Below are 21,820 nucleotides of genomic sequence, written 5' to 3'. Positions count from 1 at the left end.
GGGTGGGGCAAAGTGGGAGGATGCTAGGAAGGGCTTTTGCTTCAAGCAGCACTGGGTTCTTGGTTTCTCTGACTCATGGCTTCAGGACACTGTTTGTGGTTAGATCTTGGTGGTAATAAGAACACGATCCCTGGGTCCTTTTCCTGGCTGGGGCATCTGGTTTGCTGTGTCCAGATCTCACTTCCCAACACCACACCAGGCTCTTGACTCACCTGCTGGCTTGTCAGCTATCACCAGATGAGGCAGGAGGACAGTGAAAGGCCAACCAGAGATAGGACTGGATAGGCTTTTTGGACAGCCAAATGTTAGCATGGTCTTTGAAGGACCAGGCCTTGTGGAACAAAGAAGGTAGGGATGGCAGACGATGAGTCAGTGTTGAGGGGAATGAGCCGTTTCACCATTCTCAGTCCCAGTAATCTGCTCATTCATTCGATGAACATGTGTTACTAGTATTGCTGTCATGGTGGGTCACAGGCTCCTTCATGGAGCTCTCTGTCCCGGGGTAGAGATAATTGTACAAACAGGTGGTTACTTCAGGGGATTGTGAGGATGCCCAGCGTAAGAGCATGTTCAAGCTTCAGGATAACACAAAGATAGTAATAGGAGCTCTCTCCTCAGTGATTGGGGAGCCAGGTTTGGAGAGAAGGTTTTGCTGGGACTGAGCCAGGAGAGTGATGACAAGGTTCCTTGAAATCAAGCTGTGGTCCTGTTGTAGTTTGAGTTGTTAAAAAGTGGGACATTGTGAACTAGTCAGGAATATGTATGAAACAAATATTTCAGTTGCTTCAGTTCCTATCCCTGGACTGGGTGATGTTAGAAACCTAGCAATGCCTAAGATAGCCTGGGCCCTGCTCTTAGGGAGCTCACAGTGGTACAAGGCTGTGATGGAGGAAGCTCAGAGGATATGCCTGACTTTGCTGGGGATGGGGGGTAGCATGACTCCCTGAAAAGGGGGGTATTTTGATTGAACTATGAGTAATAGTCAAAGGAGAATGGCTTTTTTTGCAGAGGACCAGCATGGGCAATGGATAGCACAGAGAGCATGGTATGAGTAGTTCAGTATGGCTGGGACCTAGCATTTGGGTGAGTGGGGAGCCTAAAGAGGCAGGATGAGAAGGAGAGGCAGTGGGCAGAGTGTGTGCTTCTAGTCTAGGCTGCTAGGGAGCTAGTTCTTTACCTGAGGGCAGTGGGAAACCATGGCCATGTTGTTTCAAGCGGGGAACCAAATGACCCATTTTTGTGTTGATCATATTTAGTTTCCCAAGACTATAGGTTACATTCCAGGTAGGGGTTGATGAGAGGTGGTTTTAGGTGGGATAAGAACAAGACCTCAAGCCACATTGAATCATCATGAAGTTATTTCCTGTATAAGTTGCATGTCCTGTCTTTTAGTTGGGTCACAGAAAGTTTCATTTTGGTGCTACTGTGCCTTGAACACTTATAATAAGAGCTTGTCTCCATGTTTATTAGGCAAACAGGTTTTTGGCTTAGAGCTTGCAGCAGGCAATAGTATCTTACTAGTGCTTAATAACATTGTTTTACTTTTATCTTTATGGTTACTTTTTGCTTATAACAAGTTAACTTTATATATTTTTAAAGACTTTATTTATTTACTCATGAGAGAGAGAGAGGCAGAGATATGAGCAGAGAGAGAAGCAGGCTCCATTTAGGGAGCCTGATGTGAGACTTGATCCCACGGGACTCCAGGATCACACCTTGGGCCAAAGGCAAGACACTCAACCACTGAGCCACCCATGTCTTGTCCCATGACAAGTTAACTTTAAAAACGTTTTTACTTGTGAAATATTTCAAAATATGGAAAAGTTTTTCTGTTAAGTTAAATGAAAATTGGAGTGAATTTAAAGAAAATAACAGATAAATGTGTTGTACTGATGTGAACTTGGCAAGAAGGCATGAAGTTAATGAGGAAAAGATTGAAGTTGGCAAACACTGCTTTGTGTGGATCATCTCCTTTTGTGACTGGTACAGAAAGAGGGCTTAGAGGCCAAGAGACCAGAAAAGAGGCTGGGCAAGGGGCTGGGTTTTGTTTAGTTTTAAAGATTTTATTTATTTATTTATTTATTTATTTATTTATTTATTTATTTATTTATTCATGAGAGACACAGGGAGAGGCAGAGACACAGGCAGAGAGAGAAGCAGGCTCCATTCCACGCAGGGAGCCTGATGTGGGACTTGATTCCAGGACTCCAGGATTACGCACTGAGCTGAAGGCAGGTGCTCAACCACAGAGCCACCCAGGCGTCCCAAGGGGCTGGGTTTTAGAGGGCAGCGTTCTGGCTTAGGCTGGGGGATATGGGGATGGGGAAGAAAGGACAGATTGGAGGGATAATGTTCCAAAAACAGGAAGGTCAAGAGTTTGGTGCCTCCTGGAAGCTAGAGGGAGCCAGCAGAAACCTAAGGGAGGACATCGAAGTCAGTGTAGGACATGGTGTGTGTGCTCAGAGGACCCCTGGGGGAGGCATCTGTGGAGGCTGCTGACACGTGGGGGCCTCTAGTTCTGGAAGAAAGTGGGGAACCGAAAACAGATGGGGCATCACCTGCAGAGATGGAAGGCGAGACTATGGAAGGTAAAGTGGCCGAGGGGGAGAGTGTCTGCAGGCAGAAGCAGAGTGGGCCCCCTGCTGAACCCTGGGGACTGAAGCCAGTACTTGAGGGTTGAACAGAGGAGGAGGGGCTTGCAGAAGATCAGCCAGAGAGGTTGGAGAAAAGCCAGGGGGATGTGATGTGACAGATGCCAAGGGAAGAGCTTTTCCCTAGGGAGGATCAGTGGTGTGAGGTGTTTTGTAGCTGAGGAGTAAAGATTGTGTGTAGAATTAGCAACAAGAGGGCAGCCCTGGTGGTGGCCCAGCGGTTTAGCAACGCCTTCATCCTGGGGTGTGATCCTGGAGACCAGGGATCGAGTCCCACATCGGGCTCCCTGCGTGGAGCCTGCTTCTCCCTCTGCCTGTGTCTCTGCCTCCCTCTCTCTCTGTATCTCTCATGAATAAATAAGTAAAATCTTAAAAAAAAAAAAAAAAGAATTAGCAACAAGAGGCAGGCAGTAACTTCGGGGAGCAGTGTAGACTGGGATTAGAGATACAAGAATCGTTGCAGAGATGTCCACCAGCCAAGGGAGCGGAAGAGATGGGCTAGGGAATTGTAGGGTGCAGAGGGATGAGGGCCAAGGAGCAAACCTCGTGGAGCTGCAGCATTTACAGGCCAGGTAGAGGAGTCTGACCAGCTCCCGGGTATTGGTTGGGCGGATTGGGGGGATGGCAGTGCTGTCATTGAGATAGGATGGCTGCCAGAGAGGCCTGGCCAGGGCGGAAGGGAGTGTATGCAGAGCACAGGGGGTGATGACTAGCTGGTGTCAGACTTGGGGGTGGGGGACTTGGTGTCTGGATCTGGGGGTGCAGAACCTTGGTGCCTCAACCCTACCTGACTCTCCAGGTAGAGGAAGAGCGGCGGAGTGTAGCAGGCAGTGAGAAGGAGGAAGAGCCGGAGGAGGAAGAGGAGGAGGAAGAGGAGGAAGAATATGATGAGGAAGAGGAAGAAGAAGATGATGACCGGCCTCCCAAGAAACCCCGCCATGGCGGCTTCATTCTGGACGAGGCCGGTATGTCACAGGGCTGGCGAGTGCTGAGCGGAGGCTGGACTTCCACCTTCACTTCTATTTCTTGAACATACTTTAAAAATTTTTTTTTATTTTGGTAAATGTCAAACACACACTGGTGGGATAGTATATGGAAAGTCCATATACTAACCACATAGTGTCAAGAGTAAATAGCTTAGTACCAATCCTGTTTTGCTTTTTCCTACTCACTTCCACTCACTGCTTGATGATGTCAAAGCAAATACCAAATGTAGAATTTTGCTTTGAAATATTTCTGTGTTCCTAAAACATCAGTCCTTTTATTTTTTTTAAGATTTTATTTATTCATGAGAGACAGAGAGAGGCAGAGACATAGGCAGAGGGAGAAGGAGACTCCATGCAGGGAGCCTGATGTGGGACTCGATCCTGGGACTCCAGGATTGTGCCCTGAGCCAAAGACAGATGTCCAGCTGCTGAGCCACCCAGGCGTCCCTAACAGTCCTTTTAAAATAAATACACAATTATAATACCATTATCATTTCTTAAAGACCTGAAGTCTGTGCTCATCGTGAAAACCTCTGATGACCTAGATGTAGGCAGCATGGGAGTGGAGGCCGACAGGCCTGGATTCCTTTGGCCTGGCTCTGCTCTCTTCCCTGTGTGGCTCTGGGTGAGTTGCTGTTCATCTCTCAGAGCCCCTTTTCCCCTCTCTACCAGGGAACAAACAGTCCTTCATAATCCAGCAGGGCTATTTGAGGATTTTGGGGGGGCCAAGCAAGTAAAGCACATCAAGTAATGGCAACCCAGACTGAAATCCCCAGCCTAGAAGCCCCTCAGAAAAGGTGGTTATCTATTAACAGTATACAGGCTCACATTATATTTACTGATCTGTAAACTTTTTTTTTTTTACTTTCAGCGATTGTGCAGGTAGATATAACATAGATAAGTTAAATAAGTTAATTCATTTAAAGTTTTCTGATCAAAAAAAAAAATAAAGTTTTCTGATCAACTTTTGGCACCTCAGTGCTCTATAAACTTTAGCTACTGTCATCATCATCATCATCATCTTGAAAATACCCATTTTTCCCCCAGTGGCTACATGGTAGTATTTTCTCCAGAATCTGTTTTATTTAACCAATCTCTTCTTAGACATTGAAGTTTGTGTTTTTCATTATTACGAGCAACACTGCTGGGGAACACCTTTCTATGTGTTTAGACGTAGACACAACTTATTACCTGAACCAGGGGTTCTTTTTTTTTTTTTTTTTTAAGATTTTATTTATTTATTCATGAGAAACACAGAGAAAGAGGCAGAGACATAGGCAGAGGGAGTAGCAGTCTCCCTACAGGGAGCCTGATAGGGGACTCGATCCCAGGACCCCGGGATCACGCCTTAAGCTGAAGGCAGACGCTCTACTGCTGAGCCACCCAGACGTCCCTGGACCAGGGGATCTTAACCTCTTTTGTATTGCGGCTCCTTTGGCAATCTGAAGTCTGCAGACCCCTTCCTAGAATTATGCTCTGAAATGCTTAACAGAAAAATAGCATAGGATTCCAAAGAGAACATTTCTACTGAAATACAGTACCTAAATATTCGCAGAATGTTTGGGTTTCATCATGAATGTGTTAAAATAACAAGGTTTAGTGGAGGGTCTGATAAGAATCTAATTTTGAAGTAACAATGGATGCAAGTGACATCTTGAAATATCTGTAGATGTACGTGAAAATATCTGAATTTGCTGTTAACATTGTCGTGATTTATTTCCACTGCTCGTAAATGACATAAATACATTTTCTTTAGAGATTAGAGAAGATGTATTTTATCTAACCTGGCCCCTGAAGATTTTCTACATGGTAAATCTCTATAAGTCAAACTGCTGGGCAAAGGGGATGTATATGTTTTTAAAACCTTTTGATGTCTGTGTCCAGATATTGGCCCCCATCTGTGAGAGTGCTTGTTCCCCACGCCCATGTAAAGTAGAACTTTTTTTTCAAAGATTTTATTCATTTATTTAAGGGAGGGGCAGAGAGAAAAGGAGAAGCAGACTCCCCGCTGAGCAGTGAGCCCATTTGGGGTTAGATCCCAGGATCTTGAGACCATGACCTGCAGATGACAGATGCTTAACTGACTGAGCCACCTAGGCACCCCACGTAAGGAGAACGACTTGGAATGCCAGCCACCATTTTCTTGGGAGAAGATTGGGGAGCAGAGGGGCAGGAAATGCTTGAAACACTCCCGGTCCCCCCTTAAAGGCTGAGGGGAGGGAGTCCTTTCTTTGAGAAGAAATCTTAGGTAGCTGATGGGCCCAGATCGAGAAAAGGGATAACATGCTGTGTGACACAGACACGGACTACTAGGGACAATCATGTTTCGGTGGGGGGAGTGGCATTGGGCACTGCCCATGGTAAGGTGTGTGGCAGTGCCCATTGACGTTTAACAGGCAGGGACCCTTCGATCCAGCAATTCTTTTTTTTTAGGAATTCACCAGACAATTAAACTCGCACAGATGCAGAAAGATATGAGGCCAAAGATAGTTGCCGCAGTCCTGTTTGCAGTTGTAAATGTCTGGTGACCTAAATGTCCGTTGATGGTAAGGGCCTGGTAAAATGTGTTATGGGGCAGATCATCAGCAAATGTGGCATATTCTGCTATGGAAGAGCCCCAGGCTGGTATGATTGCTTAGAAAAAAGAGGAAAGTACCCAACAGTGTGTTAAAAAGTTGCATTGGGGCAGGTAGTGGTGGGGGATTTAGATGCATCTTTTCTATATGCACAGATGGTTTCTAGGCAGGAAACTGGTCACAGAGTTGCCTCTGGGGAAGGGGACTGAGCTAGTGGGAGCTAGATGGGAGGGAAACTTCATTGCACACATACATCCTCTGCTTTGGATTCTTTTATCATGTGGGGGTATCACTCTTCAGCTTTTAGCATAAAATTCGCTATGTATGAAAGAGTATGAGTATCTTAGTGAAGAGGTTTGGTGCATGAGCCCTGGAGCTAGCCTGTTTCTCAGGGACCAGTTGAGAGTCTTTGGGCCAGTTAGGTCACTTCTCTGGGCCTCAGAGCCATCACTGTAAAAATCAGAACGGTGGTGGTACCTCCTTCAGAGTCGCCCAGAGGATTCAGCTGGGACTCGGTGGCATGTACTCACAACAGAGCAGTGTGCACAGGACACTAAGTGTCAGTGTTACAAATGTAAGGGGAAGATAACAAAACCAATAGACTGTAAATCCTGTCTTTAAGAAAACATATAATGGTCTTGATAGCTTGGAGGAAATTTTTGTGCTTATTTTGATCTGATATATATATATATTTTTAAGTTTAGTTTATTTTTTTTTGTAATCTCTACACCCAGCACGAGATTTGAACCAATCTCATGGTTCAAACCCCAAGATCAAGAGTCACATGCTGTACAGACTCTGCCAGGCTGGTGTCCCTGATCTGATTTTTTTTTTTTTAAGATTTTATTTATTTATTCATGAGAAACACAGAGAGAGGCAGAGACACAGGCAGAGGGAGAAGCAGGCTACTTGCAGGGAGCCCAATGTGGGACTCGATCCCAGAACTCCAGGATCACGCTCTAAGCCGAAGGCAGACACTCAACCACTGAGCCACCCAGGCATCCCCCGATATGATTTTTTAAATGGACTTATGGGTGGGGTTGAGGGAGGGATGGCTTTTAGAGCCAGATGGAGGTGGAGCTGCATGGAAGACCTAATACTGTGGCTTGAAGCAGCTTGGTGGCATAGAGCAAGAGCCTCACCTATGCAGGCCTCTGTCATGATCTGCAGGGTAAGTGGTTGTCTTGCCAATCTCCCAGTGATGTCTCCCAGGAGCCACTGTTCTGAGGTTGCCTTTGCTGCACCCACCTCCCTGACTACTTGGCTTTTCTGTTGCAGATGTGGATGATGAGTATGAGGATGAGGACCAGTGGGAGGACGGAGCAGAGGACATTCTAGAGAAAGGTGTGTGGGGGCCCCACCTCTGCAAGACCACTTTGGGGTGTGACCAATGGTCTTGAGAGCCCATTCCCCACCCCATGCCCTGCACCACCCCCACCCCCCACCCTCCTCACCTCGCTTCTTTCTGTCGTTGCCAGAGAGACCAGCTCTGTACCCTTTTCCTTTTAGGCCCATGAGTTGGGGGGTGGGGGCTGTGGGTGGTGGGTGTGGTGGGAAGAGGACTCTGGGATCCCAGGGCCCCAGTGAATCCCCTTCTAGGGGTTGTAGGGGGGTGAGCTCTGTCCCAAGATACCCCCCACTTCCTGGGCCAGTGACCCTACTTCCCTGTTATTTTCCGTTTTGTGCGCCTCATACATTTCGGCTTCTCCCCCAACCACCTGATGCCTGGCCTTTACTTTTGATTTTCAACCTTCCTGTGTCCCTCCCTTCCCCTTCCCCCAACCCATTGGTTGATTTCGCTGCTATAATTTGGCTCATACTTTGTCTGCCCTCGCCCACCACCACCACCACCACCACCACCACCACCACCTCCTCTTCCTCCAAGTAGAAGAGATTGAAGGTAAGAGTCTGAAAACTGTGAGTCCCCGACCCTCCTCCCATATCCTGACATCTCCTTCCTGCCCACAGCACCCTCCCTAACCCCTGACCCCCAACTAGCCCTGGGGGCTCTGACTCATATAGGATCCAGAATCAGAGAGTCCTGAGGCCAGGTCTCCAGCCATTGGCCTGGGAAAGTGTGTATGTGTTTGTGCGTGTGTGTGTGAGCATTGTGGGTGGCAGGGATAGGTGGAGTGAGATGGAGTTAAGGGCATACTTAGTGGTTGTGAGATGGGGAATGGCTGGATGCCCCCACCTGTTGGGCCCTGTCCCCAAGTCTTTTTCGTGAGAAGCAGGATGCTTAGCAGGACAGAGTAGAGGGTGAGGGTTGGGGGTTCCTAAGTGAGGTGTCTCCTGCCCCAGGGCCCAGCTCCGGCCCTCTCAGCCCCTATCACTTTCTCCAGATCCCTGCCCTTCACCTCCCTGTATTCACCCCATTTGCACATTTTTCTGCAGCTTCCAATATCGATAATGTTGTCTTGGATGAAGACCGTTCTGGGGCTCGCCGCCTACAAAACCTCTGGAGGTAAGCAGGGAGGCAAAAGGGTGAGATTGGCTCCCAGGGGAGATCTGGGGGCAGGTCAGCCCACCCTCCTCTCCAGCCTTTCATTCATGTTCACTTTCCCCCTTCACATCCCAGGGACCAGCGAGAGGAAGAACTGGGCGAGTATTACATGAAGAAATATGCCAAGTCGTCTGTGGGAGAGACGTAAGGGCATGGAGTGGGGACAGGTGGTCCCTTTTCGGGAAGGGTCAAGGCTCTGACAGAGCATCACCCCCCTTCCCAACTGCTCTCCCCTCTCCAGGGTATATGGAGGATCCGATGAGCTCTCAGATGACATCACCCAGCAGCAGCTGCTCCCAGGAGTCAAGTAAGGGAGGGGTGGGATGGGCAGGCTGAGATGGGGGAAATTTTGTATTGAGAGTGGGGGCATGTACCTAGGCAGACCCAGAGTGCTGGATGATGGGGACTAGTGGCAGGTTGGCACTTGCCCTCTTTCCCCTGCTTATGGATGGCAGGATGGAGAAGGGGGCATAGAGGGAGGGGAAGAAAGATGGGTGTGGTGTTTCAGGTCTCGTGATGAGGCCATTTCACTGAAGGGGTTCCTTTTCCTCTCCTGTCTAGGGATCCAAATCTGTGGACTGTCAAATGTAAGGTGTGTACTCTGGGTAGCAGGAGGTTGGGGGAGGTGGCCTTGTCCGGGAGAGCTTGCCATCTTTCTGTCCTGGGTCTCCTGGGCCTGTGAGTCTCTGCCTCTTCATCCCCCACCTCCCAGCCCCCTTCCCCCCTCTCCGCCTGTCACTCACTGTGTCTCACCCGGTCTGTCCTGCTGCCCACCCTCTTGCTCTGGACTTCATCTCTCTTGCTCCTCTCTCTCTTTCTTCTATTTTATCTTTCTTGCCTGATGACTCTGTCTGCCTTGCTGCTGTCTCCTATCCCCTTTACTGTGTCCATGTTTCCTGTCGTCATCTCTCTGAAGTCTGTGTCTCTTCTTCCAGATTGGGGAGGAAAGGGCCACAGCCATTTCCTTGATGCGCAAGTTCATTGCCTACCAGTTCACAGACACGGTAAGTTGGATAGGCAGGTAGCTTGGAAAAGAGAGTGAAGCCCAGAGAGAAGGACAGTATAGATCCAAGGGTACCAGGTACCCTTGCAGCCAGGAGCAGTGCCCGTAAAGTGAGCTGCTTTAGCTGGAAAATTGACCCCTCCCTGGATTTGAAAGGCTCTTCAGTGCCTGACAGAGGTACCGTCTTCACTTTTTTTGCCCTTCTGGTAGGGCTCACCAGCCCATGTAGCCCCCCAGAAGCCAGCCTTGTTAGCTTCCTGAGCCTTTTCTGCCTGTTCCCAACCCTGTTCACTCACAGCACACAAAACAGGAAGATGCTGCATTAGGTTCTCAGATCTCTCTTTAAATTCTTGGAGTTTAAAAATAAATAAATAAATAAATTAATTAATTAATTAATTAATTAATTCTTGGAGTTGGAATCCTGCCCCTGCTGCGTCCTAGCCCTGTGACCTAGATCAAGCCACTCCCCGTTTCTAGGCACCTTGCTTGCCCTTCAGCATCATTAGGATTAAGTAGCTTTGGACATGTCCAGCTTTCCGCTGGGACTTGTCCTGCAGCTTGTGTTCAGTAAGTATAGTTATTGTCAGAGATATAATTGTCAGTTTTGGAACAGGGGCAAACCCTACAAAGGGTATACTCCAAATTCACGAAACATGGGGCGGGGGGTGGCTACTACCAACCCTTTGCTGGCTGGTGATTTTCTCACTTACTATGATCCATGTTGGGCCAAATGCTTTGCTTTTACTTGCTGAAGCAGTGGATGTATGTCACTGGGACTAAGTGGATAGTTTGACCTGATTTGCAGGTCATTTTAAGTGTGCTCAAACCTCGATCCTGCATCCTAGGCAAAATTCCAGTGACCATTTGAGTCATGACTGATTATTGTTTTTGTTTTTTTTTAATTTTTTTTTTCAATTTTTATTTATTTATGATAGTCACAGAGAGAGAGAGAGAGGCAGAGACATAGGCCGAGGGAGAAGCAGGCTCCATGCACCGGGAGCCTGATGTGGGATTCGATCCCGGGTCTCCAGGATCGCACCCTGGGCCAAAGGCAGGCGCCAAACTGCTGCGCCACCCAGGGATCCCTTGTTTTTGTTTTTGATGACCAAAGAAGTATATGTGTGTTGGAGAAGGCCACATCTCCATCCCTGAGTCCCAGTTTTCAAAAGAAATTACTGTTGGTGTGTGTCTTTCCAGGTCATCTTCTCTGCAAGTCAAGAAATGTCAGTTTTTGGGGGTGTTTTTTGTTTGTTTTGTTTTGTTTTGTTTTGTTTGTGTAAAACTATTATGTAGTGTATGTATTATTCTGTAGTGAGCGTTTTGTCAATACCTTAAGTATCTTTGTATGCCCAGTAAATATAAGGCTGTTTCTTTTTTCCACTATTACAAGCAATGCTGAAACAATATAGTTGTTTTTTGTTTTTTTTCGATTGTGATATAATTTCTGTACCATAAAATTCAGGGTCGTGGTGTATGATCTTGTGTTGCTAGATCCAATTATGCTTTTTTATTAAAAAATATTTGCATCCAAGGCCACTTGGGTGGCTCAGTCAGTTAAGCATCTGACTCTTGGTTTTGACTCAGGTCATGATCTCAGGGTGCTGAGATCGAGTCCTGCATAGGGCTCCCTGCTGTTCCCCCTGCTTGTGAGGTGTGTCTCTCTCTCTCTCTCTCAAATAACATCTTTGGGGAAAAAAAAAAGATACTTGCATCCACATTTGATACTGTTTTTGGTATCAAGTTAATAGTAGATTCAAGGGATGAGATGGAAAATATTCCTCCTTCTAAAAAGAGTCTGTGGAGGAACAATATTATTAAAATGTTGGATAGAATTCACCAGTGAAGCTATCTAGTCCTGGCTGTTTGTGATAGGCTGGTGATTTTCTGTTTGTGTGCATGTAGAAATTTTTCAATTAGAAAAAAAAAAAAGTTTTCAATTAGTTATTCAATATCTTTACTTCTTAGTAGGTCTATTCAGATTTTCTATTTCTGTTTTCCGTTTTTTTTTTTTTTTTTTTTTTTAAGATTTTATTTATTTATTCATGAGAGACACAGAGACAGGCAGAGACAGGCAGAGGGAGGAGAAGCAGGCTCCACACAGGAGCCCTATGTGGGACTCGATCCTGGAACTCTAGGATCACAACATGAGCCAAAGGCAGACACTCAACCAGTGAGCCCCCCAGGGCGTCCTAGATTTTCTGTTTCTTTTTGAGTCAGTTTTGGTAGTGCATGTCTTTTTGCGGAAAACATTCATTTCATTGAGGATATCTAATCTCTTGGTGTGATTATGTACACTTGCTCATGTACATAGTAGCATAGTATTGCTTCATTATCCTGTAAAGTTGGTGGTGATGTCCTTTCTTCCATTCCTGGTTTTACTCATTTCAGTCTTGAGTAGCTTGAGTCTTGTCTTTTTCTTGGTCAGTCTGGCTACAGGTGTGTCAAATTTGTTAGTCTTTTCAAAGAACCAGCTTTTGGTTTTGATGGACTTCTCAATTTTTCTTTTATGTCTTTTATTTATTTCCATTCTGATGCTTGTTATTTCTTTTTTTTTTTTTTCTGCTTGCTTGGTGTTTAGTTTTCTTTCCCTTTTCTTTCTTTTTTTCTTTTTCTTTTCTTTTTTTTTTTTTTTAAGAGTGGAGAGAGGCAGAGGGACAGGGAGCAAAAGAATCCCAAGCAGGCTCAATGCCCAGCTTGGAGCCTGACATGGGGCTCAATCCTACAACCCTGAGATCATGATATGAGCTGAAATCAAGAGTTGGGATGCTTAATAAACTGAGCCACCCAGGCGCCCCTCCTTTTCTAGTTTCTTTCTTTTTTTTTTTTTTAAAGATTTTATTTACTTATTCATAGAGGCACAGAGAGAGAATGAGAAGCAGAGACACAGGCAGAAGGAGAAGCAGGCTCCATGCAGAGAGCCTGATGTGGGACTCGATCCAGGGTCTCCAGGATCACGCCCTGGGCTGCAGGCGGTGCTAAACCGCTGCGCCACCGGGGCTGCCCATTTTCTAGTTTCTTAAAGGTGGAAGGTTAGGTTATTGATGTGAGACTTTTTTTCTTTTTTACAGGTGTAAATTTACCTCTAAGCACAGCTCTCTCATATCCCTTAAGGTTTAGTGTTTTTGTTTTCATTCATCTCAAGATACTTTTTTTAAGATTTTATTTTAATAAAAAATCTTAAAATCTTTTAAGATTTTATTTATTTGGTAGAGAGAGAGAGAGCACACATAAGTAGGCAGAGAGGCAGGCAGAGGTAGAGGGAGAAACAAGCTCCTTGCTGAGCAGAGTCTGATGTGGGGCTTGATCCCAGGACCCTGAGATCATGACCTGAGCTGAAGGTAGACATTTAACCAACTGAGCCACCCAGGCACCCCTCAAAATACTTTCTAATATCCCTTGTAATTCTTTTTTTTTTTTTTTTTTTAATATTTTTAAGTAATCTCTGTACCCAAGGTAGGGCTTGAACTCCATAACCATGAGATCAAGAGTCATATGCTCCACCCACTGAGCCGGCCAAGCACCCTGTAATTCTTAATTTAAATCCATTGGTTACTTAGGAGTGTATTTCCACATAGTTATGAATTTTCTAAATCTTTACTGATTTCTAATTTCACTTCTATGTGGTTGGAGGATATATCTCATATGATTTCAATTCTTTTACATTTATTGAGACTTACTTTAATGGGCTAACAATATGGTTTATTCTGGAGAATGTTAAGTATACCCTAAGAATGTGCTGCATTCCACTACTGTTCGACAGAATTGTATCTGTAGATGTGTGTGAGGTCTAGTTGGTATACAGGATTGTTTAAGTGCTGTTTCCTTGTTCATCTCCTGTTTATAGTTCTGTCTGTTGTTGAAAGTGGGGTGTTGTCCCCAGTTATTATTGGTGAACTATCAATTTCTCCTTTTATTTCTGTTGCTTTTTGCCTTGTGTATTTTGAGGTTCTATTGTTAAGTTCATATAGGTTTGCACTTCTTGTATCTTCTTGGATGATTGAACTTTACCAGTATAAGACATTCTTGTTTGTCTCTGGTAACACCTTTTGTCTTAAAGTGTGTTCTGTTTGCTATTAGTATAGTCATTTCAGTTCTCTTCCATCCAGTTCTTTTTTATACATGGTATGTGTTGTTTACCTTTCTTTTCTTTTTTTTTTTTCCCTTTTTTGGGGGGGCAAGGGGATGTGTGAGCAGGAGCAGGATGGGAGGGGCAGAGGAAGAGAGAACCTTAAGCAGGCTACACACCCAGCTTAGAGTCCAACATGGGGCTCCATCTCACAACGCTGAAATCGTGACCTGAACTGAAATCAAGTTTTGGATGCTTAACTGACTGAGCCACCCAGGAGCACCTCTGTTGGTTTCCTTTCTACATCACTATGTGTAGATTCATTATTTTTTAAGTGTTACATTATATTTCGTGGAATGGTTATGCTATAGTTTAACAAATCCCTCTTGGGGGCATTTAAAAATTTCCAGTCTTGTTTGTTTGCTGTAATCAATAACTGCAGTGGACATCCTTGTGTCCGGGTCATTTCACAAACATTTCTGTTGGATAAATTCCTGGGAGAGAGTGCTGTAGTGGCAGCTGTTACTGTTCATGTTACTTGTGTCTCACTGTCTCCTGCTACTGGGTCGGTCCTACAGCCCCTGCAGATTAAGTCAGTGGTGGCACCAGAGCACGTGAAGGGTTATATCTACGTGGAGGCCTATAAGCAGACACATGTGAAGCAGGCCATTGAAGGTGTAGGCAACCTGCGGCTTGGCTACTGGAACCAGCAGATGGTGCCCATCAAGGAGATGACAGATGTTCTCAAAGTCGTGAAGGAGGTGGCCAACCTGAAGCCAAAATCCTGGGTCCGCCTGAAGAGGGGCATCTATAAGGACGACATCGCCCAGGTGCCAGGGGTGGGGGTGGGGCTGGGTAACTGAGGGGCTAAGGCTCGCTTTTACACTCCTGCTCCCCTCTTTTGTCCCCTTCCTTTTCCTTTGGTCATTCCCAGCCCCTACCTGGTGCACAGCAGACCTCCACTCAGGTTAGGTGATGCAGAGCCTAGATTTTATTGGGAACACATAGGAAATAGATGACCATCTTCTGTGCATGTTCAAAGCATGCTGAGTAAAAATCTGAAGGAGGTAAGGGAGGGAGCCTTGTGGAATTCTTGGGGAAGAGTGTTGCAGCAGAAGGAACAGCATGTGAATAGGGCTGCCCTGGCCGAAGCAGAGTGCTCAAGGGTGAGAGTGGTAGGAGGTGGGCTCAAGGAGGGAACTGTGCTTGTGGCCCATCCTAGGGCTTTAGCTTCTACTGGAGATGGAGGGACATAGCCTGACTTGGAATTTAATAGGATTACTCTGGTAGTTTCATTGAGAATCGATTCCTGTTCTCAAGCAGGGGCAGTATTGTCCGGCAGGGGACTTTTCTTGGTTGTGTCAACTGAGGGGGGTAGTTACTAGCATCTAGTGGATAGAAGCCAGGGTTGCTGCTAACGTCCTCCAATGTAGGGAAGAGCCCCCACAACAAAGAATTAGCTGGCTGTCAAACCCTGGACTGCACCAGATGGGGCTATAGAAGCACAGAGACCAGTGAGGAGACTGCCACCATAGTCCTGGGAGCAGGTTATGGTGGGACAGGCCCTGAGTTGCAGTTGAGAGGAGCAGGGAGAGGTCAGATTTTCTGAAGACAGAGCTGACAGGAGTTGTTAGGACACTGGAGATGGACGGGAGAGTAAGAAGTGAGTTCAGAACGACTCCCAGGCTGTGTGCCAGTGCAGAAGGAATGATGGAATGGGAGAAGACTAGAAGAGGAGCAGGATTGGGGGTAACCAGGAGGTTAGTTGTGGTTGTACTAGCTTTGAGGGGCCTTTTATTTCTTTTTATTTTTTTAAGGATTTTATTTATTCATAAGAGACACACAGAGGCAGAGACATAGGCAGAGGGAGAAGCAGCCTCCCTGCAGGGAGCCCAATGCAGGCCTAATCCCAGGACCCCAAGACAGACGCTCAACCACTGAGCCACCCAGGCGTCCCTGAGGGGCCTTTTAGACATCCAAGTAGATACGTCAAGCAGGCACTGGGTAATCTGCTTCAGAGTTGAGGGGAGAGAGGCTACAGAGAATGGGGAATTGTCAGCAGTCCAGTTTCTTCCCCATCATCCCCTGTCCTGCCCTTCTATGTCTAGGGCCAGAGCCCTCCTGACCACCTCCCTCCCTTCAGGTGGATTATGTGGAACCCAGCCAAAACACGATCTCCTTGAAGATGATCCCCCGCATTGATTACGACCGCATCAAGGCCCGCATGAGCTTGGTACCAGGGGGACACACTGTGGCTCATGGGTGGGGAGGATGCTCCATCCTGCTGGGGGCTGAGTGCTCCTCCTTCACCCTTCCCAACCATGCCCCCTCTCCTCCACAGAAAGACTGGTTTGCTAAAAGGAAGAAGTTTAAGCGGCCTCCCCAGAGGCTGTTTGACGCCGAGAAGATCAGGTAAGTGTCCTTGGGGCCTGGCTGGGCAGAGTTCCCTGAGCTGTGATGCAGAGTGCACCTTTGCAGGTTCCCCCAAGGGAATGGGCCCCCTGACCCATCTGTGGTTTATTTTGTGAGTGGTCAGCTTGGGAGCATTGCCTCAGCCAATTTAACATCCCTGGGCCTCTGGCTCCTGTGCTATAAACATCCACAGTAATGATCCCTGCCTCTTGGGATTGTCACAAGAATCAGATGAGTTACAGAGCACGTGTACCCAGAATAGCACTTGGCTTCAGTATCACATGCTAAAATGGGGTTTCTCAGCCTGTCAGGCTTTGTAAGGTCTCTTTCCCTGACCTTCTGATCCCTGGACAGCAGAGATGAGGCCACAGAGCCCTTCCTCGTCAGGATGTATCCCTTGCCCTCCCCAGCTGGAGGAAGCTTTGGAGCAGCGCAGTGACCCCAGTGTTCCAGGGCTAGCCAGAGGGCTCCTGATGGGGAGGGAGGGAGAGGAGGAGCTGGAGGAATGAGAGCCGCACTGACCCTTTCCCACTGTCCTGTTCTGGAACCCCTCGTGAGCCACCAGATGGTTTTTCATTCTGTTAAGGGGATTATGGAACATCTTTTGAGCTGCATCCCAGGACTTGGCTAATACGTCACATGCCTAAATTGGACCTACTTACTTACCCCTCTGCTGTCCCACCTGATCGGACCTCCTTTTCCTGAGCGCCCTGACATGGCCTGCAGAGCTGGCTTGGGCCTCTACCAAACTCAGTATTCAAACAAGAAGAGGGTTGAGTGAGTGGCAGGAGGAGCTCGGCCTGCTCCCCCACACTCCCTATTTTGGGAGTGGGGCAGGCTTTCCCTCCTCATTCTAGAAGCGTGGGCAGAAACTGAGTGTCCCCACCCCACATGCAGGGCCAGGAAAATTAAGGCATAGGCTTGGGAGTCTCATCCCCCGCCTTTAAATCCTGACTCAGACCACCCTTGCCATGAGGTGTACCCCAAGCGAGCCTCACTCTCTCATTTCCCTGGGAAATGTGGATCATGTTAGTGAAGAGTCTACAAGGTACGTGGCCAGGTGCAGGCGGAGTGCTCCAGGCATGTTAACCAATAGCACCGTCCAGTACTTGGTCCAGCTAGTATTCTCCGAGTGCCTCTGGTGTGCGTGTGAGGTGTTGCTCTAGGGGAAAGATCAGTGAATGAAAAATGTTAAAGATCTGCCCTTCAGGAGATGTATCAAACAGTAACTCATCAGAGGGTAAGGTGTACTGTGCTGAACAGTCATGTAGGGAGAGGGCAGCAGAGTGCAGGGAGGAGCCCTTGGGCTTGGGACAGGTCACTCGATGGGATGGGATGGGATGGGATGGGATGGGATGGGACGGGACGGGACGGGACAGCCATCCTGCAATCCTCTCCCTGCTCTGCTGTGTCTGCCAGTAGAGGAGCCTGAGACTCAGCAAGATTCTCTTCTTAATCTCCCTTGCAATCTTCTCTCCCCCACAAAATCCCAGGTCCCTGGGTGGTGATGTTGCCTCTGATGGTGACTTCCTCATCTTCGAGGGGAACCGTTACAGCCGGAAGGGTTTTCTCTTCAAGAGCTTTGCTATGTCTGCTGTGGTGAGGGTCCCAGAGGGCATCTTGCTTACCATGGTGGGGTGCAGGGAGGCCAAGTCCAGGTCCCAGAGCAGTGGGTTATCTGGGTCTCTCCTGCTTAATCTGCTAAGCCGTTAGTGTAGGAGTGTCCCTGGGGAAATAAATCTCACCATCTCACTAGCCCGCATGGCTGGGCTGTGACACTGACCTTCGTCTACTTTCTCCTCTTCCCTTTGTCTCTTGGGGCTCAGATCACAGAGGGTGTGAAGCCAACGCTCTCCGAGCTGGAGAAGTTTGAGGACCAGCCAGAGGGCATTGACCTTGAGGTGGTGACCGAGAGCACAGGTACTTGGTCCCTGTCAGTAGCTCAGGCCTCCAGAGGACGGGGTGGCTTGTGGCAGGCAGCCCTCACATCAACCCGGCATCTGTCCCTGCAGGGAAGGAGCGGGAACACAACTTCCAACCTGGGGACAATGTGGAGGTGTGTGAGGGTGAGCTCATCAACCTGCAGGGCAAGATCCTCAGCGTGGATGGCAACAAGATCACCATCATGCCCAAGCACGAGGACCTCAAGGTAGGTACCACACGGCCCATATGTGCATATTGGGTTGAGAGCATGGTGTCATCATAGCATAATCTAAGCTGGCTGCCTGGTTTTAGTTTGCTTTAAGGGTGTGGGTGTCTGTGTCTGTCTGTCTGTTTTGAGAGTTTGTCCAGGCTAGCATGATGTGTCTGGGGTGAGGCTTTCTCTGGCTAGGTCTGAGGAAGTGTTTAGTCTGTGTCGTATGTTTTGGGGGTAGGCTTTCTGTGTGTGGAGTAAAGGGGTATCCAGGCTGATTTCCTGGGTCTGAGGTGAGCTGTCTCTAGGGCAGTCTGAGGGTTGTGCAAGGAGTCTGTGATTGGGTAGTGTAAGTCTGGAGTGGGTTTTGGCAAGGTCTTTTCTGAGAATATGAGCGGCTTCTGGAGATGGGGAAGCAGGTGGGCCATAGTAGCTTTTCTTGACCTGCTCAGTGTCCCCATACCCAATCCCCAGGACATGCTGGAGTTCCCAGCCCAGGAGCTCCGGAAGTACTTTAAAATGGGGGACCACGTGAAGGTGATTGCTGGTCGATTTGAGGGTGACACAGGCCTCATTGTGCGAGTGGAGGAGAACTTTGTCATCCTCTTCTCTGACCTCACCATGCACGAGGTAAGTGGGGGACTGGGGTCGAGGTGGAACGTGCCTAATGAGACCCAGGCTAAAGAGCCACTTGGACCCTGCTTCACCCTTTCCTGTTTCCCACAGCTGAAGGTGCTCCCCCGGGACCTGCAGCTCTGCTCAGAGACGGCGTCAGGTGTGGATGTGGGGGGCCAGCATGAGTGGGGGGAGCTGGTGCAGCTGGACCCCCAGACCGTGGGTGTCATCGTGCGACTGGAGCGAGAGACCTTCCAGGTGTGTGTGTGTTGTACTCAGTGGTGGGGCCTGCCTGCCTTCCTCTCCCTTGAGCTCCTCATCCTAGGGAGGTGGCAGATCGTGGTGGCTAAGATCCACACTGCTCTGAGTGGCAGATCTGACTCTGTCAGCCGTGGCTGGCTGTGTGGTGTTGGGCAGGTGGCATGTCATTACCCTCTCTGTACTTGTTTCATACCCTGTAAAATGGAGATATCGGTATCATGTATTTCGTTGAAGCCCTGAGATCAAATATTGTAAACACAGGTGCTTGCTCAAGGGCTGGGGGCTGCAGGTGCTCTCCTCTCCTCCATCTCTTCCCAGTGGACATGGGAGTCAGAGTCCTAATGCTTAGGACCCTGGACTCTGGATTCATATCTTGGTCCTATTGCTCCATGCTGTATGACCCTGGGCTCGTGACTTGCCCTCTCTGGGCCTGAGGTCTTTCCCCCCGCCCCCCTTGTAAAATGGGAATCATGACCACATCCATCTCAGAGGGAAGTTTTGAGGCTTCAGTGAAATGTTGTGTGAAGAATTTAGTACATGACCTGGCACACACAGATGGGTAAAAATTATGTTAATATTTACTCCTTTACCCATTTTTCAGGTCTCTGATGGAGTGTCTTCCCAAAAGTGTTTTGAAATGATTGGGAACATTTTTATTTGACGCAGTGCCTCGGCAGCAGTGTCCTCAGAGCCAAGGAGGCTAGATTTCCGCAGAGCTTGAGATGGTTTCCCACAAGGAAGGATCATTCCACCTTAGGAAAGCCCTACTCCACTTCGCTTCTTTCTACTCTCACAGCTCAGCATCCCCCCCTCCCTTCATAGGTGCTGAACATGTATGGGAAGGTGGTGACTGTCAGACACCAGGCTGTGACACGAAAGAAGGACAACCGCTTTGCTGTGGCCCTGGACTCAGAACAGAATAACATCCATGTGAAAGACATCGTCAAGGTCATTGATGGCCCCCACTCAGTGAGTATAACCTCCTGCCTGTTGACCACGCCTGAAATTGCTGGGGTGGGCATGGCCATGAGAGTGACCGTCCTTTCCCCACTCAGGGCCGGGAGGGCGAAATTCGCCATCTCTTCCGCAGCTTTGCCTTTCTGCACTGCAAGAAACTGGTGGAGAACGGGGGGATGTTTGTCTGCAAGACCCGCCACCTCGTCCTGGCAGGGGGCTCCAAGGTGAGGCGGGTGTGATGGCCTCCTGGCTCTTGGGTTCCTGGCTCAGCTCTCCAGCCTTCTCTGGCCCCCGCAGTGACAAGAACGGGCTTGTGGAGGGTTAGGAGAGCGGATGTCAGGCTCAGGTCATTGGTAGAGTTTACTGGGATTCTGAGCTTTTAATCAAATCATTCATCCATTCTGTTTTATTGAGCACCTGTTAGATACCTGGCACTGGAGATAGAATAACGAACAAAAAGTCTCTGCCCTTCTAGAGATGCTACCCCAGAGACGAACAGATCAATATATACGTACATCGTACAGTGTGAGGTGATGATAGGCAATTGAAGGAAGGTTAAACAGGATAGGGAGAGAGACAATGGGGAGAGAATAACGGGGTTGCTTTAGATGGGGGTCATCAGGGAAAGGTGTCTTTGATGTGACACCTGAGCAGAGATCCGAATGAAGGGGCCCAGAGCTGCCTGTCTCTGGGGAGCAGCAGATACAGGGGCTCTGAGTTAGAACATGTAGGAAAGCTGTGCAGAACCAAGTATTGGAAAGGAAATCAGGCCCTGGATCTGGGGAGCTGGGACCAGGAGGTGGTCCTCACAGCCCTAAACATTGGGCTGAGAAATTCTCCTGATTTGCAGTTTTTAGGTCACCGGGGCCATAAAGTCCTGGCCAGGGGAGGACCAGGCCTCTTGATTGACAGGCCCACACTGGCACAGGGGTGGTAGTTTCCCCAAAGGGAAATCGAGGCATTGTCACTAGGAGTTGGGAGAGATGGCTGCCAGGCTGTTCAAGCAGGAGGCAGGCAGTGGCATGGGGGCCAGGAGTCTATCACCCAGGCCCTGCCAGCCAGTTCACTTCTTGTCCCTTCCCTAGCCCCGAGATGTGACCAACTTCACAGTGGGTGGTTTTGCCCCTATGAGCCCCCGGATCAGCAGCCCCATGCACCCCAGCGCTGGAGGTGAGGAGTGGGGCGGAATGTCTCTGGGGGTTGGGGGGGTGGGATCATTCAGCTCACACTCACTGAGTGCCTGCTTGGCTGGCCTGGCCATGTAGGGGCTCACAGAGACCAGGACCTTCCCACACCACTGCCCCAGTGGCAGGCCAGAGTGGCCACAATTGTGCTGGGGCTCTGGTGGGGGCCCCCAGAGGAAGCTCCTGAACCAGTGGGGGTGCACTGGGGGAGTCAGGCAGGTGAAGAGGGGGCTTGAGAGGGTGCTCTGTCAATGGACACAGCATATGAGGGGAGGACATGGCCCTGGGGACTGGTGATCTTCTTCCTCCCCAGGTCAGCGTGGTGGCTTTGGCAGCCCTGGTGGCGGCAGCGGAGGCATGAGCAGGGGTCGGGGACGGAGAGACAACGAACTCATAGGCCAAACTGTGCGCATCTCCCAAGGACCCTACAAAGGTGACCTTCAGGCCTTCAGGGCTGTGTTGGAGGGCTGGG

At 48.5% G+C, this 21,820-nt stretch overlaps 1 protein-coding gene across 5 annotated transcripts in view; it reads left to right on the top strand.

The window, feature by feature from the left end:
• Nucleotides 1–21,820, top strand: part of SUPT5H (SPT5 homolog, DSIF elongation factor subunit) — a 28,820-nt gene that overhangs the window by 2,296 nt on the left and 4,704 nt on the right. For 4 of the 5 annotated variants that reach the window (XM_077852130.1, XM_077852138.1, XM_077852147.1 and 1 more), the window contains exons 3-22: nt 3,451–3,616; nt 7,492–7,557; nt 8,102–8,113; nt 8,608–8,677; nt 8,792–8,860; nt 8,958–9,023; nt 9,278–9,308; nt 9,652–9,720; nt 14,364–14,615; nt 15,929–16,018; nt 16,127–16,197; nt 17,691–17,796; nt 18,024–18,117; nt 18,210–18,346; nt 18,806–18,961; nt 19,058–19,204; nt 20,030–20,176; nt 20,263–20,388; nt 21,250–21,334; nt 21,662–21,781. In XM_077852130.1, the coding sequence (XP_077708256.1) occupies nt 3,451–3,616; nt 7,492–7,557; nt 8,102–8,113; nt 8,608–8,677; nt 8,792–8,860; nt 8,958–9,023; nt 9,278–9,308; nt 9,652–9,720; nt 14,364–14,615; nt 15,929–16,018; nt 16,127–16,197; nt 17,691–17,796; nt 18,024–18,117; nt 18,210–18,346; nt 18,806–18,961; nt 19,058–19,204; nt 20,030–20,176; nt 20,263–20,388; nt 21,250–21,334; nt 21,662–21,781 (2,080 nt within the window). The remainder of the gene's footprint in view (nt 1–3,450; nt 3,617–7,491; nt 7,558–8,101; nt 8,114–8,607; nt 8,678–8,791; nt 8,861–8,957; nt 9,024–9,277; nt 9,309–9,651; nt 9,721–14,363; nt 14,616–15,928; nt 16,019–16,126; nt 16,198–17,690; nt 17,797–18,023; nt 18,118–18,209; nt 18,347–18,805; nt 18,962–19,057; nt 19,205–20,029; nt 20,177–20,262; nt 20,389–21,249; nt 21,335–21,661; nt 21,782–21,820) is intronic. The other variant, XM_077852166.1, reaches the window with a different exon arrangement.

This window comes from Canis aureus, chromosome 1, assembly GCF_053574225.1.
Source record: "Canis aureus isolate CA01 chromosome 1, VMU_Caureus_v.1.0, whole genome shotgun sequence".
Lineage (NCBI taxonomy): Eukaryota > Metazoa > Chordata > Mammalia > Carnivora > Canidae > Canis > Canis aureus.
The sequence above is the reverse complement of the archived record's forward strand: the minus strand, read 5'-3'. Positions and strand labels throughout refer to the sequence as shown.